Source organism: Phaenicophaeus curvirostris, unplaced genomic scaffold, assembly GCF_032191515.1.
Source record: "Phaenicophaeus curvirostris isolate KB17595 unplaced genomic scaffold, BPBGC_Pcur_1.0 scaffold_50, whole genome shotgun sequence".
NCBI classification, from domain to species: Eukaryota; Metazoa; Chordata; class Aves; order Cuculiformes; family Cuculidae; genus Phaenicophaeus; species Phaenicophaeus curvirostris.
Window position 1 is genome coordinate 1,296,245 of NW_027206673.1, and position 22,299 is coordinate 1,318,543.

The 22,299-nt window shown below is 50.1% G+C and overlaps 3 protein-coding genes across 3 annotated transcripts in view; 1 reads left to right on the plus strand and 2 right to left on the minus strand.

The window, feature by feature from the left end:
- The window catches only part of LOC138733960 (AT-rich interactive domain-containing protein 1A-like), a 505,727-nt gene extending 499,310 nt beyond the window's left edge, over positions 1–6,417 (minus strand). The window contains 2 exon segments of the mRNA XM_069881483.1: positions 4,947–5,060; positions 6,016–6,417. Of these exon segments, the coding sequence (XP_069737584.1) occupies positions 4,947–4,985 (39 nt within the window). The 5' untranslated portion in view covers positions 4,986–5,060; positions 6,016–6,417.
- LOC138733954 (AT-rich interactive domain-containing protein 1A-like) overlaps positions 1–22,299 on the plus strand; it is a 777,561-nt gene that overhangs the window by 703,625 nt on the left and 51,637 nt on the right. The window lies entirely within an intron of this gene.
- LOC138733949 (long-chain fatty acid transport protein 2-like) lies at positions 1,990–4,822 on the minus strand. The gene is made up of 6 exons (XM_069881471.1): positions 4,739–4,822; positions 4,400–4,490; positions 3,910–4,108; positions 3,736–3,833; positions 2,696–2,826; positions 1,990–2,166 (listed from the first exon to the last, which is right to left on the minus strand). Exons 1-6 carry the CDS (start codon positions 4,820–4,822, stop codon positions 1,990–1,992), a joined length of 780 nt encoding a protein of 259 aa, XP_069737572.1.

The following is a 22,299-nucleotide window of genomic DNA, read 5'->3' on the forward strand; positions in this document are numbered from 1 at the left end:
GCAAGATGTTGTTGTCTTCGGTCAAATGATAACCTGAAGGGAGCCTCCGGACGTGGTGGAAAACTCCAAAAATATAATCTTGGAGAGATTTCTATGGATCTTTGTCTAAAACTAGTATATGTACCCACTGCTTTTGTAAGAGGTTCTGCCTTTTTTAGAAGGGCAACCAATTCAGCGCTGAATTGGGAAATAAAAATATTATTATCTGTGCTTCAAAGCCTTTGTCCTCATTCACCCCACCCCATTATCAGCGTCATCCTCCAAAGATTTTCCTCCTCCGTGAGTAAGTAAGTGGTTCTGTTTATGCACGAGGACTCGTACCACTGAACCCCAAAGCTGCTAGAGAAGGCAGACGTGGGCAGACACCTCGGGAGGGAGCAGGAGTGTCACAAAGAATAGGTGACCAACCCTCTTAGCCCCTACAGGAAAGCCCCACAAGCTCACAGACTCCAGCATCGCTGCAATTCCTCCATGCTTGGAGAAGACATTCCGCGGCAACTCCTGGAACCAGCCCTCATTATTTTAGATGATGTCGCTAAAGGTTTGGTGGCACTTGGGGCTCGAGTTTCCTTCGAGCTTTCGCTAAAGCTCGCTCTAAAATCAGATTAATACAAGAACTACGATTTTAGTTGCCACCATCGTAGAGCAGGTACCTCAGTCTCCAAGTCACCGTCCCCAGCTGGAACATCAAGCTCTTCGGACGGCGATTTCCTCAGCCTTTCTTGAGGACCAAGAGAAACGTGCATCCCCAGTGTTTTACAGATGGTTTTACTGCACTGAGAGACACTCAGACGGCTTCATCTCACACACGAAACCATCCTTCAGAGGACTGAAATTCGAGGGGTTTGTAATCCTCCCTTCTATTCAACACGGGATGTAGGCAAAACACCAGAAAATTCGCCTACCTGCTGTCGAGCTCCATTACTGACATTGAGCATCTTCCACTGCACAAGGAGAACCTACAAACTGTTAGCAAAGCAAGCAGCTGGGCCTCATGGCTGCCCGTGTGCCCAGGTGGCCAAGAAGGCCAAGGGCATCTTGGCTTGGATCAGACACGGCACGGCCAGCAGGGCCAGGGAGGTTCTTCTCCCTCTGGACTCAGCCCTGGTGAGACCGCTCCTCGAATCCTGGGGTCAGTTCTGGGCCCCTCGCCACGAGAAGGATGTTGAGGCTCTGGAACGAGTCCAGAGAAGAGCAACGAAGCTGGGGAGGGGGCTGGAGAACAAGTTTTATGAGGAGGAACTGGAGTTGATTAGCCTGGAGGAGGCTGAGGGGAGACCTCATTGCTCTCTCCAACTCCCTGAAAGGAGATTGTGGAGAGGAGGGAGCTGGGCTCTTCTCCCAAGGGACAGGGGACAGGACGACAGGGAATGGCCTCAAGCTCCACCAGGGGAGGGTCAGGCTGGACAGCAGGACAAAATCTTTCACGGAAAGGGTCACTCGGCGCTGGAACAGGGAGGGGGTTGAGTCCCCTGCCCTGGAGGGGTTTGAGGGACGGGTGGACGAGGTGCTGAGGGACACGGGTTAGTGATTGATGGGAATGGTTGGACTCGATGATCCGGTGGGTCTCTTCCAACCTGGTGGTTCCATGATTCTACAATTCTGGGGAGTCACATATGGGGCAGGAGGAGTCACTTTTTGGCCTCACATTGGACGTTGATCATGGAGATCCAGGAGGACCTGGAGAACCCCCCATGTTGGACACAGACCATGTTGATTCCATGAAAATGGGGTCAGGGCAGGGAATAAACGGGATTCGCTGCTTCTCAAGGAGCTGAAGCCACTCAAGGAGCTCCTGGTAGGATGAGAAGAGGACTTGGAGCATTGAGACGAAGCCTGTAACCTCCAGCCTGGAGGCCCCAGAGGGGGTGGAGAACTTCCCACCTCCTATGAGAAGCTCCAAACCCTCCCTGGAGGAACCAAAACCACCTGGTTTGGCCCCAAATTGTCCTTGGGGTCACTCTGAGGTGGAGATTCTGACTTTATCTTCTAGAGGTTGAACTTCATGTCCAGGATGGCCTGGTGGAGGTCGGAGTCCAGGGGGACGTAGGACTTCTGGGAGTCGTGGCGGAAGAACAAGGGGTCGGAGATGGCCTTGGGGTCGAAACCTTCACGGACCAGCTTGGCCTTGAGCTGCTTGAAGGTCCCGGTGATCTCCAGGGCGTCCTGGGGAGATGGGGATGGGGAGAACATGGGGATGGATGGAGGAGGATCCATGGATCTAAGGGCTGAGGTTCTGCTGAGGGACATGGATCCATGGGCTGAGGTTCTGCTGAGGGACATGGATCCAAGGGCTGAGGTTCTGCTGGGGGACATGGATCCAAGGGCTGAGGTTCTGCTGAGGGACATGGATCCATGGGCTGAGGTTCTGCTGAGGGACATGGATCCATGAATTCCTCAAGTTGAGCTGGGAGAGGTTTAAATTGGGTTCTGGGGATGCTTCCTTCACTGAAAGGGTCATCAAGGACCTGGAAGAGGATTTCTGGGGCCGTGGTGGAACCTTGATCCCTTCTGAAAGCCCTGGAGATGTGGTGGGGTCGAGAGTTTTGGGTTTAGGGTTGGACTTATGACCTTCAACATCTTCCAACCTCAACATTTCCATGATGGACAAAGCTCCTCGGCCTTGGGAGCTTCATCCCAAGGATCCTTTGGACGAGGAAGCCCACAAACCCCAGGAGAACCCAGGGCCACCAACCTGGATGCGGATGAAGCGAGGGGCGGCGTAGCCGGGCAGCATCTCCTGGGTGAAGGCAAAGAGCTTCTCACCCTGGAAGGTTGTCCCGGGCCTCAGGCAGATGGCGGCCATCCCGCACTTGCCCTCACACCCTGCAAGGAGGCCACAGGGGGCTGGGGGCCACCACGATCCACTTCTACTCGTCCTGGTGGCCACAGGGACCATCACCAAGACCTGGTGGTTGCCCAGAACCCCACCAGCTGCTCCTTTTCTCCAACCAGTCCCAGTTTTACTCTTTCTGGAGGCCACATGGACCTTGATGAAGGCACCAGGTGGACCCAAAACCATCTTGGATGACTGCGTTGACCATTTTGGCCTCCTTGGTGGCCACTTGGACCACGATGGGACCTCCCAGTGAGTCCCAAACAGCACCAGGTGCTTCTTTTGGGCATCTGAGGCTCTTTTTGCTCTTCCTCGTGGCCACATGGACCATCACCAAGACCTGGTGGTTGCCTAGAACCCCACCAGCTGCTCCTTTTCTACAACCAACCCCAGTTTTACTCTTCCTGAAAGCCACTGGGAGCATCTCAAGGCTTCTTGGTGGCCACTGGGAGCATCTCAAGGCTTCTTGGTGGCCACTGGGAGCATCTCAAGGCTTCTCGGTGGCCACTGGGAGCATCTCAAGGCTTCTCGGTGGCCACTGGGAGCATCTCAAGGCTTCTCGGTGGCCACTGGGAGCATCTCAAGGCTTCTCGGTGGCCACTGGGACCATCTCAAGGCTTCTCGGTGGCCACTGGGAGCATCTCAAGGCTTCTCGGTGGCCACTGGGACCATCTCAAGGCTTCTCGGTGGCCACTGGGACCATCTCAAGGCTTCTCGGTGGCCACTGGGACCATCTCAAGGCTTCTCGGTGGCCACTGGGACCATCTCAAGGCTTCTCAGTGGCCACTGGGACCATCTCAAGGCTTCTTGGTGGCCACTAGGAGCATCTCAAGCCTCCGTGGTGGCTCCTTATGTGGATAAAACATGAGCAGGTTCTTCTTTTGATGCGATTGACTCACCTGGCACGGCCACCCCGTAGACGTTGACCTCCTGGATGAAGTCGACCATGGCCAGAGCAGCTTCCACCTCGGTCGTGGCCATGTTCTCCCCTTTCCACCTGGAGAAGACACGAGGTGAAGCCGTGAGGGTGGGATTTGGCTCAGAGGAAGGTCTCGTGAGAGCCACCAACTCACCGGAAAGTGTCCCCCACGCAGTCCTGGAAGTAGATGAACCTTTCGTGGTCGATCCAGAGGAGGTCGCCGCTGTTGAAGTAGGAGTCACCCCGGACCAAGACGTCCCTCAAGATCTTCTTCTCGGTCTTCTCAGAGTCCCTCGCGTAGCCGTGGAACGGGGTGTTCTGGGTGATCTTGACGACCAGCAGCCCCGTCTCCCCTGGGAAAGAAGGATGGAAGCTCGTCAGAAACCTCCTTCCGTGGTGGGGAAGGTCCTCTCCATGCCCACCAGGGATGATTTTCCTGGTTCTTTGAGCGATCTCTGGTGGCTTCCACCATGAATCACGTTCCTGATTCTGTCATTGAGGGATCTCTGGTGGCTTCCACCATGGTTTATGTTCCTGTTTCTTTCTTTAAGGGTTTTCTCACCAGGGTTTTGAGGACCAGGAGATGTTTTTGATGGATCTCAACGCCCCGCCTTCCCCAAAACACCCTTGGAAACTCTTCTTACCGGGCTGGACTTTGATGCAGAGACCTCGCTGGTCCCGCTGGGGCTCGTCCTCCTCCACATTGTACTTGATCAGCCTGAAGGGTGTGAAGGGCTGGGGGACAGAAGAAGGAGACAGACGCCTTTCTCAGGGCTCTGGGGGGACGTCCAGGTCTCCACAGACGCCCCCAAATGAGCCTTTGAGTCAACGGAGGCCAATGAGGTAGAAGGGGCGGCTCGGGGGGTCTTGGAGACCCTCCTTGGTTCATCAACCCCACCTTAAGGAACCTTCTGGATGCCCCCAAACCATCATCACCACCTTGAGGCTCCATCATCATCACCTTGAGGCTCCATCATCATCACCTTGAGGCCTCCATCATCATCCCCTTGAGGCTCCATCATCATCACCCTGAGGCCTCCATCATCACCCCCTTGAGGCTCCATCATCACCCCCTTGAGGCTCCATCATCACCCCCTTGAGGCTCCATCATCACCACCCTGAGGCTAATTTATCCTGCTGTGCTTCTGATTGCCCTCGCCCCGTTCACTTCTAGATCAGCTCCCCACTCACCGGCAGGCTAGAAGGCCTGGACTGAAGAGTCAAGTTCATATCTTCTTGCCCTTTACTGGAAGCCACTGAGGGAGCAGACGACGCCTGGGACCCAAACGAGTCTTGAGATAACTCCTGAAACAGCAAGAAACACCAAAAAAAACCCCACAAATGGGAATAAAATCAAGGCTCTGCTGGAATCTCTCTGGTATATTCTTGTGTTGTGGAGGAATTTGCCCAAAACAGGAAATAAGACAGCAAAGAGTTGAAGCCAGCAACGCCTACAGTTCGACAGGAGGATAAGCGTCGCCAGACTGCTACCGCGACGGTCAGGAGCAGAACCCTAAAACGTGACAGAAGGGTAATGCTCTGGATTTCCCTTCTTAAAGATCCTGAAAGACACGGACTCTCCTGGGAGACCGTCCACGTAGCTTCTTGATCTTCTAAGGTCTTACAGCAGCTCTGAGCACTTCAGGGTACAAACAAGGCAAGTCGATTAAAACCTCCATTTTAATCGTGCGTTACAACATCTGCTGAAAGGTCCCAGCTAGGTTTTCACACAACCAGTAACAACTATTAAACCAGTACTAAGCCTTGTTGAAAATAAGTGCCATTTACATATATACAAAGAAATTCGATTCATTATTTTCTCCTCAATTCCCTGAATTTGCTTTAGGGAGGAGAAAGAAAGCAGCAGAGTTTTACATTTCAGAGCAAAGTCTTCCATCACCATCTCTTTGTTGCTCTGCTGTTGTGCTAATCCAAGCACTTCTGTAGACCACTTGGAGAACTTTCACAGGCCACAACCGCGCCAGTACAAAAATCCTTTAGACTGGTACTGCCAACCGGCAAAATTTACACCACACCAGTCCTCAAAACCGCTGCATCAGCAGGGCTTAACTTGTTACAACCACCACATCTTGGAGATGGAGATCTAGACACAACAGAGAAGGCAGCACGGTCATTAACATAATCCTTCCAAGCAGCTTGCTGACCCGTAATTCAACTGACTTGAGCGTGCAACGAAAAGGATTTGCCCAAGTTTCTTTAAGAACCCCTTACGGCTCGAAATAAAGCAGAGCGGCCCTACCTGAGGAGGGGGGAAGCGCTGCTGGGAGTAGGCAGACTGCTGCTGCTGCGGCTGCCATGGAGGGTATGAGGACGACTGCTGAGAAAGAACCGAGGAAGCCGTCTGCTGAGTTTGCTGCTGCTGCTGGTAGGGCGACTGCGACTGCTGCTGCGAGGAGGGAGGCTGGCTCTGAGGATGCTGCTGGGCTGCGGGTTGCTGCTGGGGATACGGAGTGGGAGACTGCTGATGGGACGGCTGGGACTGCTGCTGGGAGCAGGCAGGCTGCGATGTCTGCAGCTGCGGAGGCTGAGACTGAGGCTGCTGCTGCAGCTGCTGATATGAAGGCTGAGAGTGAGGGGTCTGGGATGGAGGCTGCTGGGAATATGGAGGCTGCTGCTGCGGATGAGGGCTTTGCTGGTTGTAGTAAGGAGTCTGGCTTTGCTGCCCATACGCACTGGGGCCCTGCTGTCCATAAGGAGGAATCTGCAGAAGAGGAGGGAAGAATTAGATCAGTTATGAAGATATCTTATGTACACACAAGATTACGCTCAAGAAGTGAAACATTCAGATACTGGAGCACAACAGTTAACTGGCAATGCCACCTCCTACACAAGGAAACCTCCTAGATAACAGCAAAAGCCACCATTGTTCTTGGCAGTAACAGAACCTCAATAGGCACCCTAACTAAGTTCTTAGTGATCCTTATCTGACCACCCTTCAGTGACAGTCAAAAGGCATCAAAAGGCAAGGCTGCTTGCTCCAAAAAACAAGGCAGCCTTTTGAATCCTGCCCACGCTACAGCAGGAGCCACTTGGATCCAACCTGGAAGTGATTTATTCAGTAAAGTACAGCTCTGTCTTATACAGAACACAGAGGGAAGAGTATCTTGCTACCCTCACTGTTTGTTTTTCCCTTGTTAGATTCACTGCTCTGCTGCTTTTGGAAGCAAGGATTCCACAGGTCCTCATACATCCATTAGCCCTGGATCCAGATGAGGTGCTGTAAAGAAATGTCATTTAACCCAAGGAGCCAACTCCAACCTGGCTGATGCTGGTCCCTTGGAGCACTTTGCTGCTCTCCCACCCGCCCCTGCTGTGAACAGAGAGTACAGAAGCTCAGGTCTTCTACCTGCTGTGCACATGAGAGGCTGCCCATTGTACTTTGTGCCCTGCTTTGCATTCCCATGGGGTATCTCTGAGGAGTCTGTGGCCCGTAGGGCTGTCCTGGATAGCCGTGTCCTTGCTGTGGCCCCGCCTGAGGTCCCTGCTGTTGTGTGTAGGGGTTGGTTCCTCCGTATGGCTGAGGCCTCATCTTCCCCATCTGATCCATCGGGCTTGAAGCCTGCAAGGCAAGTTGTGACACGTGATGTACATCCAGCTACACACAGGAATCATTCACAATCTCCCAAAACCCCAGAAGAGAACTTTATAGAATCACAGAATCATCGAATGATTTGGCTTGGAACTAGAGGAGCTTTGAGGTCCCTTCCAACCCAAACCATTCAATGATTCTGTGATTCTATGAATTCTTTTTCACTGCATCGGGTTGCTCAAAGCCCCATCAGCTTAAAACCCTTCCCTCTCACTCCTATCCCTGTACTCCCTGATGAAAAGCCCCTCCCCAGCTTTCCTGAAGCCCCTTTCCATACTTGAAGGCACCTACAGCTTCACAGCAGGTTGGTGCAGAGCAGAAGCTCATCTGCCTCGTTTCAGGAACTGAACCCCACAGCCACGTGCTGAATTACAGGATTCCCACTGCCCTTCTAAACCTACAGACCTTTCACAAAACATGAACGAGAAGTCATTTAATGCTGACATTTCTCCCATGGCCGCAGGACACGCAAGAAGCCGGGAAGGATCATTAAGAAAGATGGATTATTGGTGTGAGTGGCCATTCCCCGTAGCAGGCAGTAGTTTAGTGTCCAGATATTCCACAACAAGGTAAATGTAAGACTGAAAATTTAAATATTCACGAGAAACGCTGCTTCTTTCACGTATAACAAGGTCTCCCAAAACACTACAGGCGGTTAATTTACACTTACACATTTCAATTAACTCATATTGATGCAGTAACACTGGGCAGAGCCACTAACATCCACAGCATTCCAGGCTCCAGTTCCATTTTTGCCTTTTTTAATATGTGCTTTGTGTCTGCTGCCTTTTGTAGAATAAAGATTTCTAAATCAAATTTCTCCAGATCCAGGAAACAGTAATTTGTCAGCCTTGAAAGCCAGGTCCCTGGGGTTTAGAGCAGGCAGGATGGGATGAGTGAATGAATGCAACTTCCAAGGACCTCCTGACCCCCACTACCACTGCCTGGAGCCAGGACACGAAATGAATCCATCAGAATTCCCGAAAATGCTATAAACCTCCAAATGGCAGTTTTCCACCTAAAGCAAGGACTGGTTTTGGCATAGTGACCTCTAAATGACTCCCAGGCACAGTCTTTAACCTCCATCTGGGACTGAACACAGATTGCTGATCTCGGGATGACCTAACTAACACCAATTAGATGCCTTCCAGCAGATCTCCATGACAATGGACTCTTACCCCACTCCTTCCTGCAACCAGCCCCGGGGTGGTATTTGTACAGATCCACCCTCCCTCGCCCAGCTCAGGTGCTTGAGGAGTGACACTGCAGGTCTACACAGGCAAGTATGGCACAAAGCCAGCTCCTGCTGCAAACCCTAAAGAATCCCAGAGACCACAACAGTTTCTCAGCTGTGTTCGCAGCATCCACCCTCCTGGAGGGGCTGGATGGAAAAAAGTCCACGCAGTATGTGAAACTTTGGAAAATCCAACTCAATTGCCAAGCCAGAACAGCTTGAAGTCCCAACGCACAGACCCTGAAAACATTTGTTTGACCAGCTGGCTGCTGCGCCTCGGCTGCCAGGAAAACCTCCCCGTGCCAACCGGAGGGAGCAGGGGCACCACGGGGAGCTAACGGGGCACTGCTGGGGCAACAGGAGCGGGAGCACAGGAGGGAATGGAGAGAGTGGGAAAAGCACCTCGCTTTTGGCAAGGGGGGCTACTCATGCAAATGAAAGCAGGTTTCCTTAAGTGAATATGCACAAATACGGCACAAATCAAGGAAGAACCAAGTCCAAGTCCTCTCCTTCCACTCCACTTCAGCCTTGACACACCTGGAAACAGCGTTTGCCGCCCTACAGAAGCTGTTCACACACAACCACAGTACGATTCTCCATTGAGGAGGGTCGGAGACACCCAGCTCACACTCAGCTGGGCTGGCCGTTTCCATTTTGGTCCATACCAGTACTAAAACCAGTTCTGGGAAAGTTACATTCAAGTTACCACAGACGCTGCTGCTGAGGAGTAACGTGGAGAGAGGCTGCAGCACCTCTGAGGAAGGAGCCCGGAGGGGCTCTTGATCCCTGCCACATCCCACAGCGCAGAACATGTGCCCACAGGGTTTTGTGCCACGCTCCGAAGAGGAGCTTCCACTCAAAGGGTCAGGAAGAAAAGACGTCTTTGATGGGGGCAGCCTGAATCCCAGAACTACAGTGACTTTCCTCCTGAATGGGAGCACCCATGCGGAGCTTCCATATCCCAGTAGATGCAAATTGTGTTTACATCTTCCAAACAACTGTCCCTCAGCCTTGCCTTGTGGGTATCACCTGAGATTATTGACGTTATCTCCCTCCCCACCTTATCCTCTTTGGTATGCAAAAGTGGTGCCACCAGGAGTGCTTCCCAGCTTTTGGCAAGTCAAACTTCTCCTGCACCCCCCCGCTAAACAGACTTCAAAAACCCCTGGAACTGTTTATACAGCCATAAAAAATAAAGATAAAAGAAAAAAAAAACCCAAACATATTTCCAGGAGGTGACCAAGCCATCACCTTGACTGCTCAACGTAGGAGCGCGCCACATGCTTTCCAACAGCGCTGCTTTGAGCGCTTCCACGAGGCCCTAGCACACAAAGGATGCTAAAAACCAACACAAAGAGCATCGCTCCAAATCACAGCCTGATAAAAGTTCCATGAACAGAAGAAATTATCCTCTAACGAAGGAATTATTTCATACACACGCTCTGGACTTGCTGCAAACCAACAGGCTCGTTTGTGCTTTGTGTACATTGCAAATGCTGCAATACATCGATTCTTCCTTCAACTTTTCCTACCTAAGACATCCACCTCTCTTGCTGACGGGGCTTTCACTGCTCTCCTCTTCACAGTGCTGCTCCAGCTTAAGGAACTTACCACCAGGAAGCCTTCTTGAATCCACTATCCCAATCCTTTTAGGTAATTACACTATGCGTGCCTCCAGGAAAGAGCAGTCAAAGATGAACCGCAGCAAAGTGTGGATCAATCCAAGAGCTCACGTGAAGACTCTGGGGGAAGCAGAGGTGCCAGGCTGCTCCTTTGTCCTCCCACGTTAAGGGAGATGGGTAACCCGAGAGGAGGAGACGCCTGTTGGCTTGCGAGAACACTTCAGGATAAATAAGGAAATACCAAACTCCCGACTGCAAAAGGCTGGAGATTCTTCTCGGGACTGATACATGGGGAATCCTTTCAAGAGGAAACCGCAGGAGTAGATGACTGCGATTACACTTCAAAAGCAAAGGCCTTGCCACAGAGAGACATAATTGAGAGCAAGTGTTGCTCCTTGATCACTGAAGTCCAGACCCCCTGCTTGCACCTCCTTGCATTCACAGAAATTGCTTCTATTCTCTCTCCAACCTCGCCATCTCCGCTGTTTTCTAACGCTGCTCAGTACTAAAACCTGGCAAAACGGAGACCTACCACCAGTGAAACTTCCAAAAGCAAAAGTTGTTTGGTACCATTTGTAAACCATACACCGGCGCTCCGGAGAGATGGCCAAGCTCCCGGGAAAATAACATATTTCTCATGGCAGGGGGTTGGAACGGGATGGGCTTTAAGGTCCCTTCCAACCCAAACCATTTTATGATTCCATGATTTCTATAGAAAAAGCCTCTAACAGCAACCCCAAAGCCAGCATGAAGTTCAAAAGCTCTCAAATCTGTGTGATGTACGGGGTCAGGCCTCCAAAACCAAAACAGCACCCTGAAAACCAGCTGTTCTTCAAAACACCGGGCTTTTCCCTACAGAAAAAAAGCTTCCAAGTGGAGCATATCCAGCTGAAGAGAAATTTGGCCTCTTGGAAGAGCAGTTTGGTTCAGTTGGAGGGGACTGGTTTACTGGTCCCAGCAGGAAGATAAGTAAAGGGAAGCAGCAAATTCCACTTTAGAAGCAAGAATCAACCACCACTGTAAGAAAAACGCAATTCCGATTTTCCTGATCATCTTATCACCTATTTGTATTTATCAGGTCAGAAAAAGAAAACGAAAAAAGCCCTTTACGGAACTCACAGGTTTCAGATCAGCATCATTTAATTACTGGCAATTGTGGGCATCGGCCACAACTGCCCCAGAAACTGAGAGGCCAAGAATTTATACATAATAAAAAAGCCCTAAGCTCTCACCTTGGGCCTGAAATCTTCTCCTGACCAGATTTGTTGTCCATTTTTTTCTGATTAAAGAATAATACAAAGCATTCCTGGCTGTTTAAGCTCGAGAAGCCCTAATTGATTCCCACAGTAACTAACCTGCATTTTACCTCAGAGAGTGGTAGTTAAGGAAGTCGGCACTGCTATTTATAACTCATCTCAAACTGAGGGCAGACTGCCTGAAATCTAACACATCCCAGCTGTACTCCTGTTTGAACTGGGGCCAAGGGAATTTTTTAAAGCAATCTTGGCCCTGAATGAATGACACCAACAGTACGAGCGCGTGTGTGGTTGTGTTGTGGTGACGGAGCGGTGGAGGTGGAAGGCAAAGCGGGGGGCAGCGTGCCGGAATCCCTCTCCGGAGCCTTGAGAGCAGGCTCGGCCACGGATGCATCATCGGAGCCGCCCACCAAGAAGCAAACACAGGAAACGTCTTTTCCTGTGGAACGCCTTGAAGTGAGAAGCACACGGCTAATCTGCATAAAAGCAAAGCCACGCCGCTCCTGCCAGGAAGGTTACTGCTCGTAATCTCTGGCCGTGGAGCCCGGCTGCCTGCGAGGACTTGGACCCGCGCCCGATAACCCAGAAAGAGCTGGGAACAGATGGGCAAGGACCCCGGCAGAAACAGCACCGCGCACGTGATGCGCCACACGGCCCCGCCAGCGCAAACTGTTGTTGGAGTGCAGGTACAAAGGCGAGCAAAGCTGAGCCCTGTGAATCCGGCAGCTGCTTCCCTCCCATCATCAGCCTGGCCAGAGGATGGCGAGCACCAAACCCCAGGGGCCTGGAAGTCAGCAAGCGGAGAAGATGCTGACCAGTGGCCATGCTGGTTAACAGCATCCTGCAGACTCAGGGAACCAACCGCTCAACCCCCGAGGCCGAATCTGGATGAGACCTCACTGAAGTAAAGAAATGAGGTCTTGGTAGAAGAGAGTGCTCTGCCCTTGTGTCTTCAAACAGCCCCCACAGCCAGGGAGTTACGTAATCATTAAGGTTGGAAAAGACCTCCAAGTTCATCCAGTCCAACTGTCAGCACAACACCGCCGTGCCTGCTAAACCCAGAGTGCCGTGTCCACATGTGCTTTGAACCCCTCGAGGGATGGAGACTCCACCACTGCCCTGGGCAGCCCCTGTCAGTAAAGAAGTTTTTCCTAATACCCGATCTAAACCTCCCTTGGACCAACCTGAGGCCATGTCCTCTCATCCTATCATTGCTGCAAAGGAACCATTCAGCTAGGATCATGGTCATATTGGATTTAAATCATTGAAAACATGGCAGAGAATAAAACCACCCACGCTTCCCCGATCCCTCTGCGCCCTTTCTATCAAGATCAACAAACTAGAAATCGGTTACAGCAGCAGCAGTTGAACAGGCTGGTGACACCAACAGCAGGTGAGGAAGAGGACCCGGGTGCCAAATCAGCAGCTTTCCCAGCGTCTTTCAACCCGCTGGGAAACACCAACCATGTCGAGGGCAGGGAACCTCTACAGAGGAGTCGTGGCAAACAGAAAACGACACACAAAAAAGACGGTGTCTTGACTGCAAGAGGCGTTCTCAACAAAACATTAATGCTTCCAAAAAGCAATCCTCAAAGTGGAGACGCTGTGCTGACCTTTGCTGTTTCTAGTACCTTCCACATCCTCTGGAGCTACCAAGAGCTCAGGCTGGGTCAGATCCTGGCAGTCCCAACATCCAGCACCACTACCACATCGCATCCACACTATCTCCAGGGGCACAAGGTTCAACCTCCCACCTCTCAGCCCTCCCCTAGACTAAACCTCTGCCACCTCTTCAAACGGCTCGACTGGAGTTACGCTGCCTGCGCTATCATGGTACCAGTACCTTGACCCAGAAAATCATCAGGCGACGAGCTCTCGGGGTACGAGCTCTCGGGGTACGAGCTCTCGGGGTACGAGCTCTCAGAGCATCTGGCCGCACTTGTTTGGTCGGCCCATGGCGGCGCTGCTTACAGATGCACCACGGGTACATGCAGCCAAACTTGGTGCGCCTACGAGCCATGGCTTCAACTGGCACCGAACCTCGCAGACGCACCAAAACCAGCCTGGCTGTCACGAGCACACCAGCTGAGACTGTCTCTAACTGTCAGACTGTCTCCAACTGTCACTCTCCTCGTGTGCTACCTCGGGGTAGCACGGCAACGCCGTTACGTAACGGGCACTGGTACTCGGGGGGCGGGCACAGAACCCAACAACACCCAACAGGCATCGCAGGAGGCTCCACAGAGCCTACCTCACACCTCAAGTTTGCATTTCAGACACTCGCCATGCCCGTCTCCATCTCCCAAAACTCAACGCACAAGTGGTTCCAATTCCTCCGCCACCAGTCTAGAGAGTTCAAGCTGAGAAACAAGCACAGACTAACAACCATCCTCATTCACGAGGAAACACTGCTCATCCTCCAGCGACGAACATTTTCATCTGATCTATTTAAGGTGCAACTGGCTGTGCTGAGGTCAACACCCCAGCCTGAGCCCGCTGCCTTTTACAGCCCTCTAAAGGGCCAGCTCCAGGTCATACTCTATGGCCTCTCTTCCCATGGTGGTTTGGTTCTAAGGAGGTGGAAGAGGCTGAGAGGAAATTAAAGTTAAGATAAAACAAAAAATTCCTCCTGTACTGGATGAAGATGCTCCCAAAAGACAGACAGCAAACACCACACCGATGCACACAAAGGATTTCACCAGGGCAGTTTCAACAAGCGTGACTGACAACATCACCATTGAGATGCGTGCTTCTTTTTTGCCTTTTCCCCTTCCTTTTCTAAACCTGAGAAATCCACCAGCCTCCTTTGGTCCCTCAGCACATGCAAGACAATACACTGAGCCTGCAGTGGGACCACTCAGCACCCCTCAGTCACCTTCCTCGCGCTCATCCCTGTAGAAAACTAGCACCCCAGCACAGATACAGGCCAGGCTGCTCTGCCCTGCCACCATGAGCTCAAGATTCCAAAACCTGACTTTTGGAATATGGTACAGGTTTGGTTTCAGGGTTACAAACACCTTCTGGAAACTCGGAGGACAAATCAATTTTGATATAAGCTACACGAAAGCAAAATTCCCTCCCTCAACTCCCCAAATCCTAGAATTGAACTTAGATCTGGCTTCACAACCAAGAGGCGATGCCTCATCGTCATTTCATTATCCATGGCCAGTACAGATGAAATTCTTGGTTGCCCAACTCTTCAGATAACTGCCCTCTGCTCAACAGTTTCAGTTCTGCACTGAGCGGGAGCCTCGCTGTTCTGACTTTTTCCAGTGGGTCAGAGTTTGACCAAAGACACTTTCTATTCCTCTAATCTCCTGTTAACACCCAGACCTCAGAAAGACCTGACAGTATCAATGCCGCATACAAAAGGAATACAGGAAATTTTCTAATGGCTTCAGCCACCACCTTCTAACTACCTGGTATTCCTGTAAACTTAAAGTCAGCCCTGTTAAACATTGCTCCTTTCCTCCACCAGACATTTACCCCACCAGTGCCTTTAGGGAGACCTTCTGTAAACCCAAGATACCGAGTTTTACTAGTGGAAACATGATGAAAAGCTTTCTCCCAGCAGCCATCCAGGGAATGGGAATCCCCCTGGCCAAGCACAGCTCTGTAATTACACTATTAACACCTCAGGTCCCAGGACGTCCCCAAACTCCACTCTTGGGGATGCTCTTCAAACCAATTAACACTGACCTGTGCTTTGCTTGCAGGATGTGCCCTTACAGCACATTTTGTTCCCAGCTTCTGATGATGGAGATCTGGTGGGGAGGGAAATGACACCCCCACCTTGATTGCCCCTTAGGAACAACGTGATAGGAGCATGTCCAGGCAGGATCTGCTTGAGCCGACCTCGGCTCTGGTCAGAGGGGGCTCCTATAAAGAAGGCCCAGGAGTTCAGATGCAAATTTAAGCACCTGAGAATAACCAAAACCTTATCAGTGCATTTTGGCCAAGACCTCATTTGCCATTTCCCAGCAGCCTGAGCAGAAATGCTTTGTGGCTACGAGCAGCCCTTGCAGGAAGCCATGGGGGCAATCAGTGACTCACCTGGCTCTGTTCCTCCGCACCCAGATCATGACACCGCACATCCAGGTGTAAAACACATCCAGGAACAGAGAGAAAAGCCACCTGAGACCAAATCCACAGCCCTTCATGGTCGCTGCCCTCAAGGCAGCTGTGCGGCCTCAAGCTGGGTGTCCAGCTTCCATCTGTCCCTGACCCTGAGGTGTCACCCAGAGTTCTCAGCCACCAAGGAGAAGAGGGGCTGGACCCGTTGGTGAAGCTGGGGCTGCTCCGATCCTGGCCAGCTCTGGCCAACCCTGCCAGACTCAGTACCCTCAAGCTGCCTGCGCGTCCTCTCGGCGGCCCAGGGCTGCTCTCCCCTCCGCTGACCTGCAGCAAGGGCTGAGCACCCACAGCTCCTGCCGGTCGGGTGCCAACGTCTGCCAGAACGGCTCTGGCCAGAAACGGCACCGCTGGGGATGCGGCTGTGCTGGGGGCTCAGCTGGGACCACAACTGGTGGCAGCAGAGACTCTGCACCATCCCTGTGGCTCAGCAGCTCCTACAAGGCCTGACAGCGCGTGTCAGTGCAATGAGGCTCTGAACGATCCCTTCCTGCTGGAGGAGGCTCTGGCGTGTCCAGACGGGTCCCTATACCCTCCGCTTCCCGAGCCCTGGGCTTACAAGGGCTGCATACTCAGCGATTGCTTTCTCCAGGTTTTGCCTTGTTATCCACATGCGGCAACACCCCAGACACACTCCAGCAAGGAAGACATTCTGCAGGAAAATGCAACAAAGACTGCTCTTCATGCAAATTCAAACAAAGACAATTAGATCTTTTAGTTCTGCGTTAATTCGTTACCCGTCAAACACAAAAGATACTGCCACTCCGTCTTCCGCATTGTGACAACAGCAGTTTCAAAATTTCTTACTCTTAAATAAAGCTTAACTTATTGTTCATCGAAATAAAAGCAGTGTAGCATAATTAATTCACGTGACAAGTACCATTTCTAAATGCGTGCACAATCGGTTCTATAAGAACTGGACAGAGGTTATTGCAGAACTATACTAATGGCTTTTAGTAGGCATTTCCTCTTTCTTTTTTCCACTTTACAGTCCATAGTTAATTACCCACATTCAATTACTTACAATTAAGTTTCCAATTACTCTGGACACTCTTAAATGCTCCACATTCTAGAGGAAACATATTTTGTTAAAGCACAATGCTCCGTAATAGTCGTGCAAGAATAAACAATACAAGCAGGTATGCCAAAGTTTGCAACCCAAGTGTTCTCCAGCAGTAAATCAACCTGCTCGTCTCACAGAGACTGTGAGCACAGGCTGCTGAAAGGAAGAACGGCAAAGCCGTGAGCAGTGTCGGATCAATCTAAGACCAAATAGCTTAAGTTTCCACACAGTGTAAATCAAGATGAAGGGCTTTGAGATGCAAGTGGGTTTCACTTCAGGGAAGAATGATAGGCACACAGCTAATACTAGAAAAAAAAAAACCAAAACCAAACACACGAAAAACCCCTGCATAAAACCAAACAAAATAACCCCAAACAATAAAAACTCACCAACCCCCATAAAACTACATAACTGAATCCAATTCACACAAAATACATTTTGGAGGAGTAGTAAGGGTACTACTGTAAAAGAAAGGGATTGACAAAGACATTAATTGCCACATTGAAAGAATCTCCCCTCACATCATAAATTCACATTCTGGACTGCAAGGTCCAGAAGAACAGAATTGGAGTTTGCACTTGGATAACGTTATCACGTTACCTCATTCAGACTTGCAGGTGTTAAGACTAGAAAAATTTTGGAGCCTTGTGACAAGAATTACAAAACAGAAGTAAGCAGAGCATCTCTAGGTGGGTATGGGAAGAAAGAAACGTCTCCATCCCATCTGGAGGCAGATTCTGCCAGGCATCATTCCAAATGACTGCACGTGCAGGGGAGTGAAAATAAAATATTGTCCGATTAAGATCTGTGCTTCGGGCCAGACCGAGATACAGAGATCTGATGGAAAGGTGGCAGAATCCCATGACGCTATTGAACTCTTTTGGTTTTTCTCAAACTAGCACCTTAAACATATGTGGTTGCTGGACAGCAGGACATGGCATTCAACTTCTTCTCTACAACCCTACCTCCCAAATCAGAGCCAAAAAGCCTAGAACCAGGGCAATAAAGCGTTACAACACAAAAAGCAATTTTCTACTCATTTTGTTTTTTAATTCAGTTTTGTCCTTTTCCAGCTAAGTTAGATTCCTTGGAGCAAAACCAGTAACGCTCTAAGGATAATCAGAAGAGAGTCCTGTAGTCCTGGCCATAGAGCTGTGTCAGTACACGAACAGGAGCCCAAGCGCTGCAAGTCCCCCAGCAGGCAGAGTGCTAACCCACGGTCCTAGGGTGGGAACAAGCATGTGTCGGGGTAGGGGCAGAGTTTAGGGCTCGTTTGTCTGTTTGCTTTTTGTCAATATCTACAAGGCTAAAATAACAGAAAAAACAACCCCAAGCACAAACAAACAAACAAACAAAAACCAAACAAAAGCCCACAAAAAGAATACCTGGAAACAGAACATCTGTTCCAGATTGAAATGTTCAAACATCTGGTCATGTCCTAAAGTTATTGACAGGCCAGCCGTACAACACAGGTAGATCTTTACTGCCTTTTTGGCAGATGCTGCACTTACGTTCTTCTTAATTTGCACTTGTTACATAGTTCTGACAGCTAAATGCCATTGAAATCTTAAGAGACGTGCACCTTTACATTCTTTTCGCAAGCTTCAGCACAAGGCATAAAACCACCTTCTGCACATGTCCAAACAGCTGGGAACATCCACCCTGAGGAAGACTTTGCTAGCATAGATCCATGTTTAGTTTGAACGATCACAACCTCGAACATGGTTCAAGAAGATAAAAAGCCATTCCTGCCTCAACCTGCTTTCAGTGCAGTTCAGGTCACATTCAGGTTCATCGTGATGGCACCTGAAATCCTGCAGCTACTAAATATCGACAGAAGATGCTGCTGCCCTAAGTGTTCCATCAGAGGAGCAGATGAGTCCCAAGTCCTGACAGGACGTTACTGAAAGCAGACCGTATCAAAATACCCTCTAACCACCCGCATGCTCAAGCTCAGGAATGTCTGTGTGGCAGAAAAGATAAGCCAAGACAAACATCCCTTTTTGCGTCATATTTTAAGGCACATCTGATTATAAAAAAGCATACATTATTTAAGAAAAGGGAAAAAATACATGTGTATGCATACCTGCTGTCAAATACACAAACACAAGTAGAAATACATGCTATGAGATATTTAGATCCAAATCACCCCTTTCCACTCACACTTTTTAAGCAATCGTGTTTTTCCCTCAGTTTGTACCCAATGCAACAGAATCAGAAGTAAAATGCCATGATTGCCGTAACGTGGATTTTGAAATACTGGAGCCAGCTCCTAGCCTTTCTCTGAGGAAATCCTTCCAGCGCCCTGGAGGTCCCAACTGGAAGCTGTGGATACTTTTGAAGATGACAGGATGCCAGGCAATGGATAAAACACTGACATCTGTTCATCTAATTAATCCAACCCCCCTGACAGTAATCCAGATGGGCAGAACACAGAGTGATTTTGGGGGACAGGAGAATAAAAACCCTAGTACTCCTGAACCACAGATTTCAAACGGCTTTTAGCTTTGCTGCTTTTATACGAGTAAGCTGTTTCCTTATGAACCAGCTCGTTAGCAGGTCCCAGCTGCTCCATTAACCAGTACGGGGAGATTTGGTATCACCCTAAGAAAACAGTAAACTGCTACAGAAAGAGCTTTCTGGACCAACGGAGCAGCCTCACTGGCCTCTTCCAGAAGGAAACCTACCTCTCAGACTTCTCCGCAGGAAGGTTTAAAGCATTACAAAGTTCACAGCAGAGTTGAATATGTACATAAATACACGTTCAGATGTATTCACTAAAGCAAGAAGGACTAAAAATAAGCTTACTACACAGTTGAGGCTGCAGTGGTCAGGCTCTGTTCTAAAAAGCAAAAAACCAGTTCCATCTGCAATGCCTTTGATAGTTCACTAATTAATGATCAAAACGCATGTGCTTCAGCATCATTTTATGCTTTTATATGGATATCTTATTCCATTATAATTATCACAGACCATAGAAGTCTATCAGGGCCAATCATTTCTTAATGCAATTAAATTCCCAGGGGAACAATATGAAGTAGTTTATATTGGGGAAATCTAGGAGAGCTTATAACCAAATGGGAGCCTGCTAGTCTACTGCAATTATTCCAAACTAGAAAAGTAAAACGAACTGCATGAATTTTTAACAGATTTTCTGGAATGCTTGAATTAAAACAATCAGTAGGTGTCAGAAGTTGCAATATGAGCTCATCTTCAGACTCCTCCTACATCCTCTAGCACTCACCTCTTCGGGGAAAGGATTATGCAGCCGCCTTCTCCTCCTGGATGAAATCCCCCACTCCCAGAAGAGCTCTCGGGACTATTCGTCTGCTTCCCAGTCCTGTTAACACAACACCTTTAACTCTTGCTCTTTCACAACGCCATGACAATTCCTATTAAAACGAGCCTTGAAAACCACTCCTCTACAACGCAAATAATTATTAGTTCTTTCACCCAAAGGTATTAACATGAAGATTGGAGCAGAGAAACAATAAGAAGTCTCTAGGGATGGATTCTATCTACATACATCTTACCCTGTTCTTTTAGTCATTTTTAGAACACCTCCATCCCGGAGCTGGTAAAACAAATTATTCTCTTTCCCATTCTTTCACTCCCTCTCTGCTGACATCCTGACGGTGATGCTTTTCTTTCTCTGCCCACACAAGAACCTTTCAGGCTTTAGTATGCTCTTTACCCCAAGACCTGCTTAAGAAAAGCGATACATAGCACGCTGATGGGGGCCAGAATGTGATTTATTTCCCATTTCATGGTTTCCCCCGAGGACCCAAGTAATCACTGTGAGAACATCTCGTCGCTGCCACTGTTTTAGTTCCATTTGCTCCCCCTCGTAAGAGCCATGTTTGATTTAACATCTTGCATTTATCCAAGATAATACTGAGGTGTTCTAAAAAATGTTGAATTTTGAGAAATAAATCTTCAGCACATCAATCTACATTGGGCAGCAGTTTGCACAGCTCTTTCCAAACAACACACAGTTCCACTATTCCTTACATCATTTGCTTGTCTAAGCATTTTGTAGTTCCATTGAATAAAGCCCAGTACCTGTTATGACGTACAAGGCTAACTTCATAAAGGAACTTCAAAGACAACTTAGTCCTAAAGAAGATATCTTACCTCTTCTTAACAAACACAGACCTAAGAAAATTGTCTGTAGAAGAAGAAAAGGCAGATTAAGAAAACACCAGCCAGCATTAGCTGAAGTGAATAGCCTCCTTCTCCAGGCACCTACGCCAAGTGCAGAAAGCAGCACACCTCTGCTGGGATATTTTCACCAGGGAAGATTTTATAGCAGGAGTTCAGGAGAGCAGGGGCAGACAGTGGGCACTTGGAGCCAGGAGAGCTTCGCTGCTGTCAGCTGCCAAGCGGGAACAGAGTAGGAGAATCACCAGAGAGGTGGAGCAGAAAAAGGTTGGCTTCAATAGAACTCAGCCTTCTCTGATTGTTCCTATGAATTACAGAAGAGAAATATCATAACAGTAAATCATGACTGGCAGTGAACTATTTTCCTAAGTACACTGAAGAGCACAGAATATAAGAATTTCTTCTTGCATCAATATTCCACGGCAATAGCTTTTCTCCCGAGGCTTAGAGAAATCCTTCCTCCTCTAATCCTGTTTTCCAGTGACAACTTAAGAACCGAAATGGCAACAATTACCCCTTTCTAGTGCTAATTAACAAATTGCAAAGATTTCGTGAGTGGCCCCCCCCCCGCCCCACAGACCCCCCCTGCCCCATAGATCCCCAGCCCCACGGATGCCCCCTAAGTGACCGCCCCCCCCCTTCTTAGACCTTCAGCCTCCTTCTCGCCTTCGTCTTCGATGCCTTCGTCACCTGCCGAGCCAAGATGGCACCCGCCGGGGGGCAGGGTGGGTGTGGGGGGGGATCTATGGGGCAGGGAGGGGTCTACGGGGCAGGGAGGGGTCTATGGGGCAGAGGGAGGGATCTATGGGGCAGAGGGAGGGATCTATGGGGCACAGAGAGGGATCTATGGGGCACACCACCCCCTTTCTCCCCCCAGATGCCGACTCCTCCTGAGGCGACGGCCCTGCCCCACGGCGCTGCCCCATAACCAGCCACCCCCCACCCCCCCGCCCAGCCCCATAAGTGTGGGGCGAGCGTCAAGATCTCAAAGCTTCTCCGCGGTTGTGGTCTGTGTGGGGATCTATGGGGCTGGGGAGGGATCTATGGGGCAGAGGGAGGGATCTATGGGGCAGAGGGAGGGATCTATGGGGCAGGGGGCTCGCAGGCCGCCATCTGCCCCCCAATTAAGAGCCCGGGAGCCACTTGTGGGGCAGAGGCCTTTATTGGGGGGCGCCTTCCTCCTCCTCCTCCTCCTCCTCGTCCTCTTCTGCTTGGGGGCTGCGGTAGCCCCAGAGGCGCACGGTGCCGTCCCACTGTGGGCAGAGCCAGAGGGCCTGCCCCACACATCCCAGCCCTGCCCCATAGATCCTCCCCCTGCCCCATAGGGACCCATAGAACCCAATAGAACCCAATGGGGACCCATAGAACTCAATAGGGACCCATAGAACCCAATGGGGACCCCAATAGGGACCCATAGAACCCAATAGGGACCCAATATAACCCAATGGGGCCCCCATAGAACCCAAT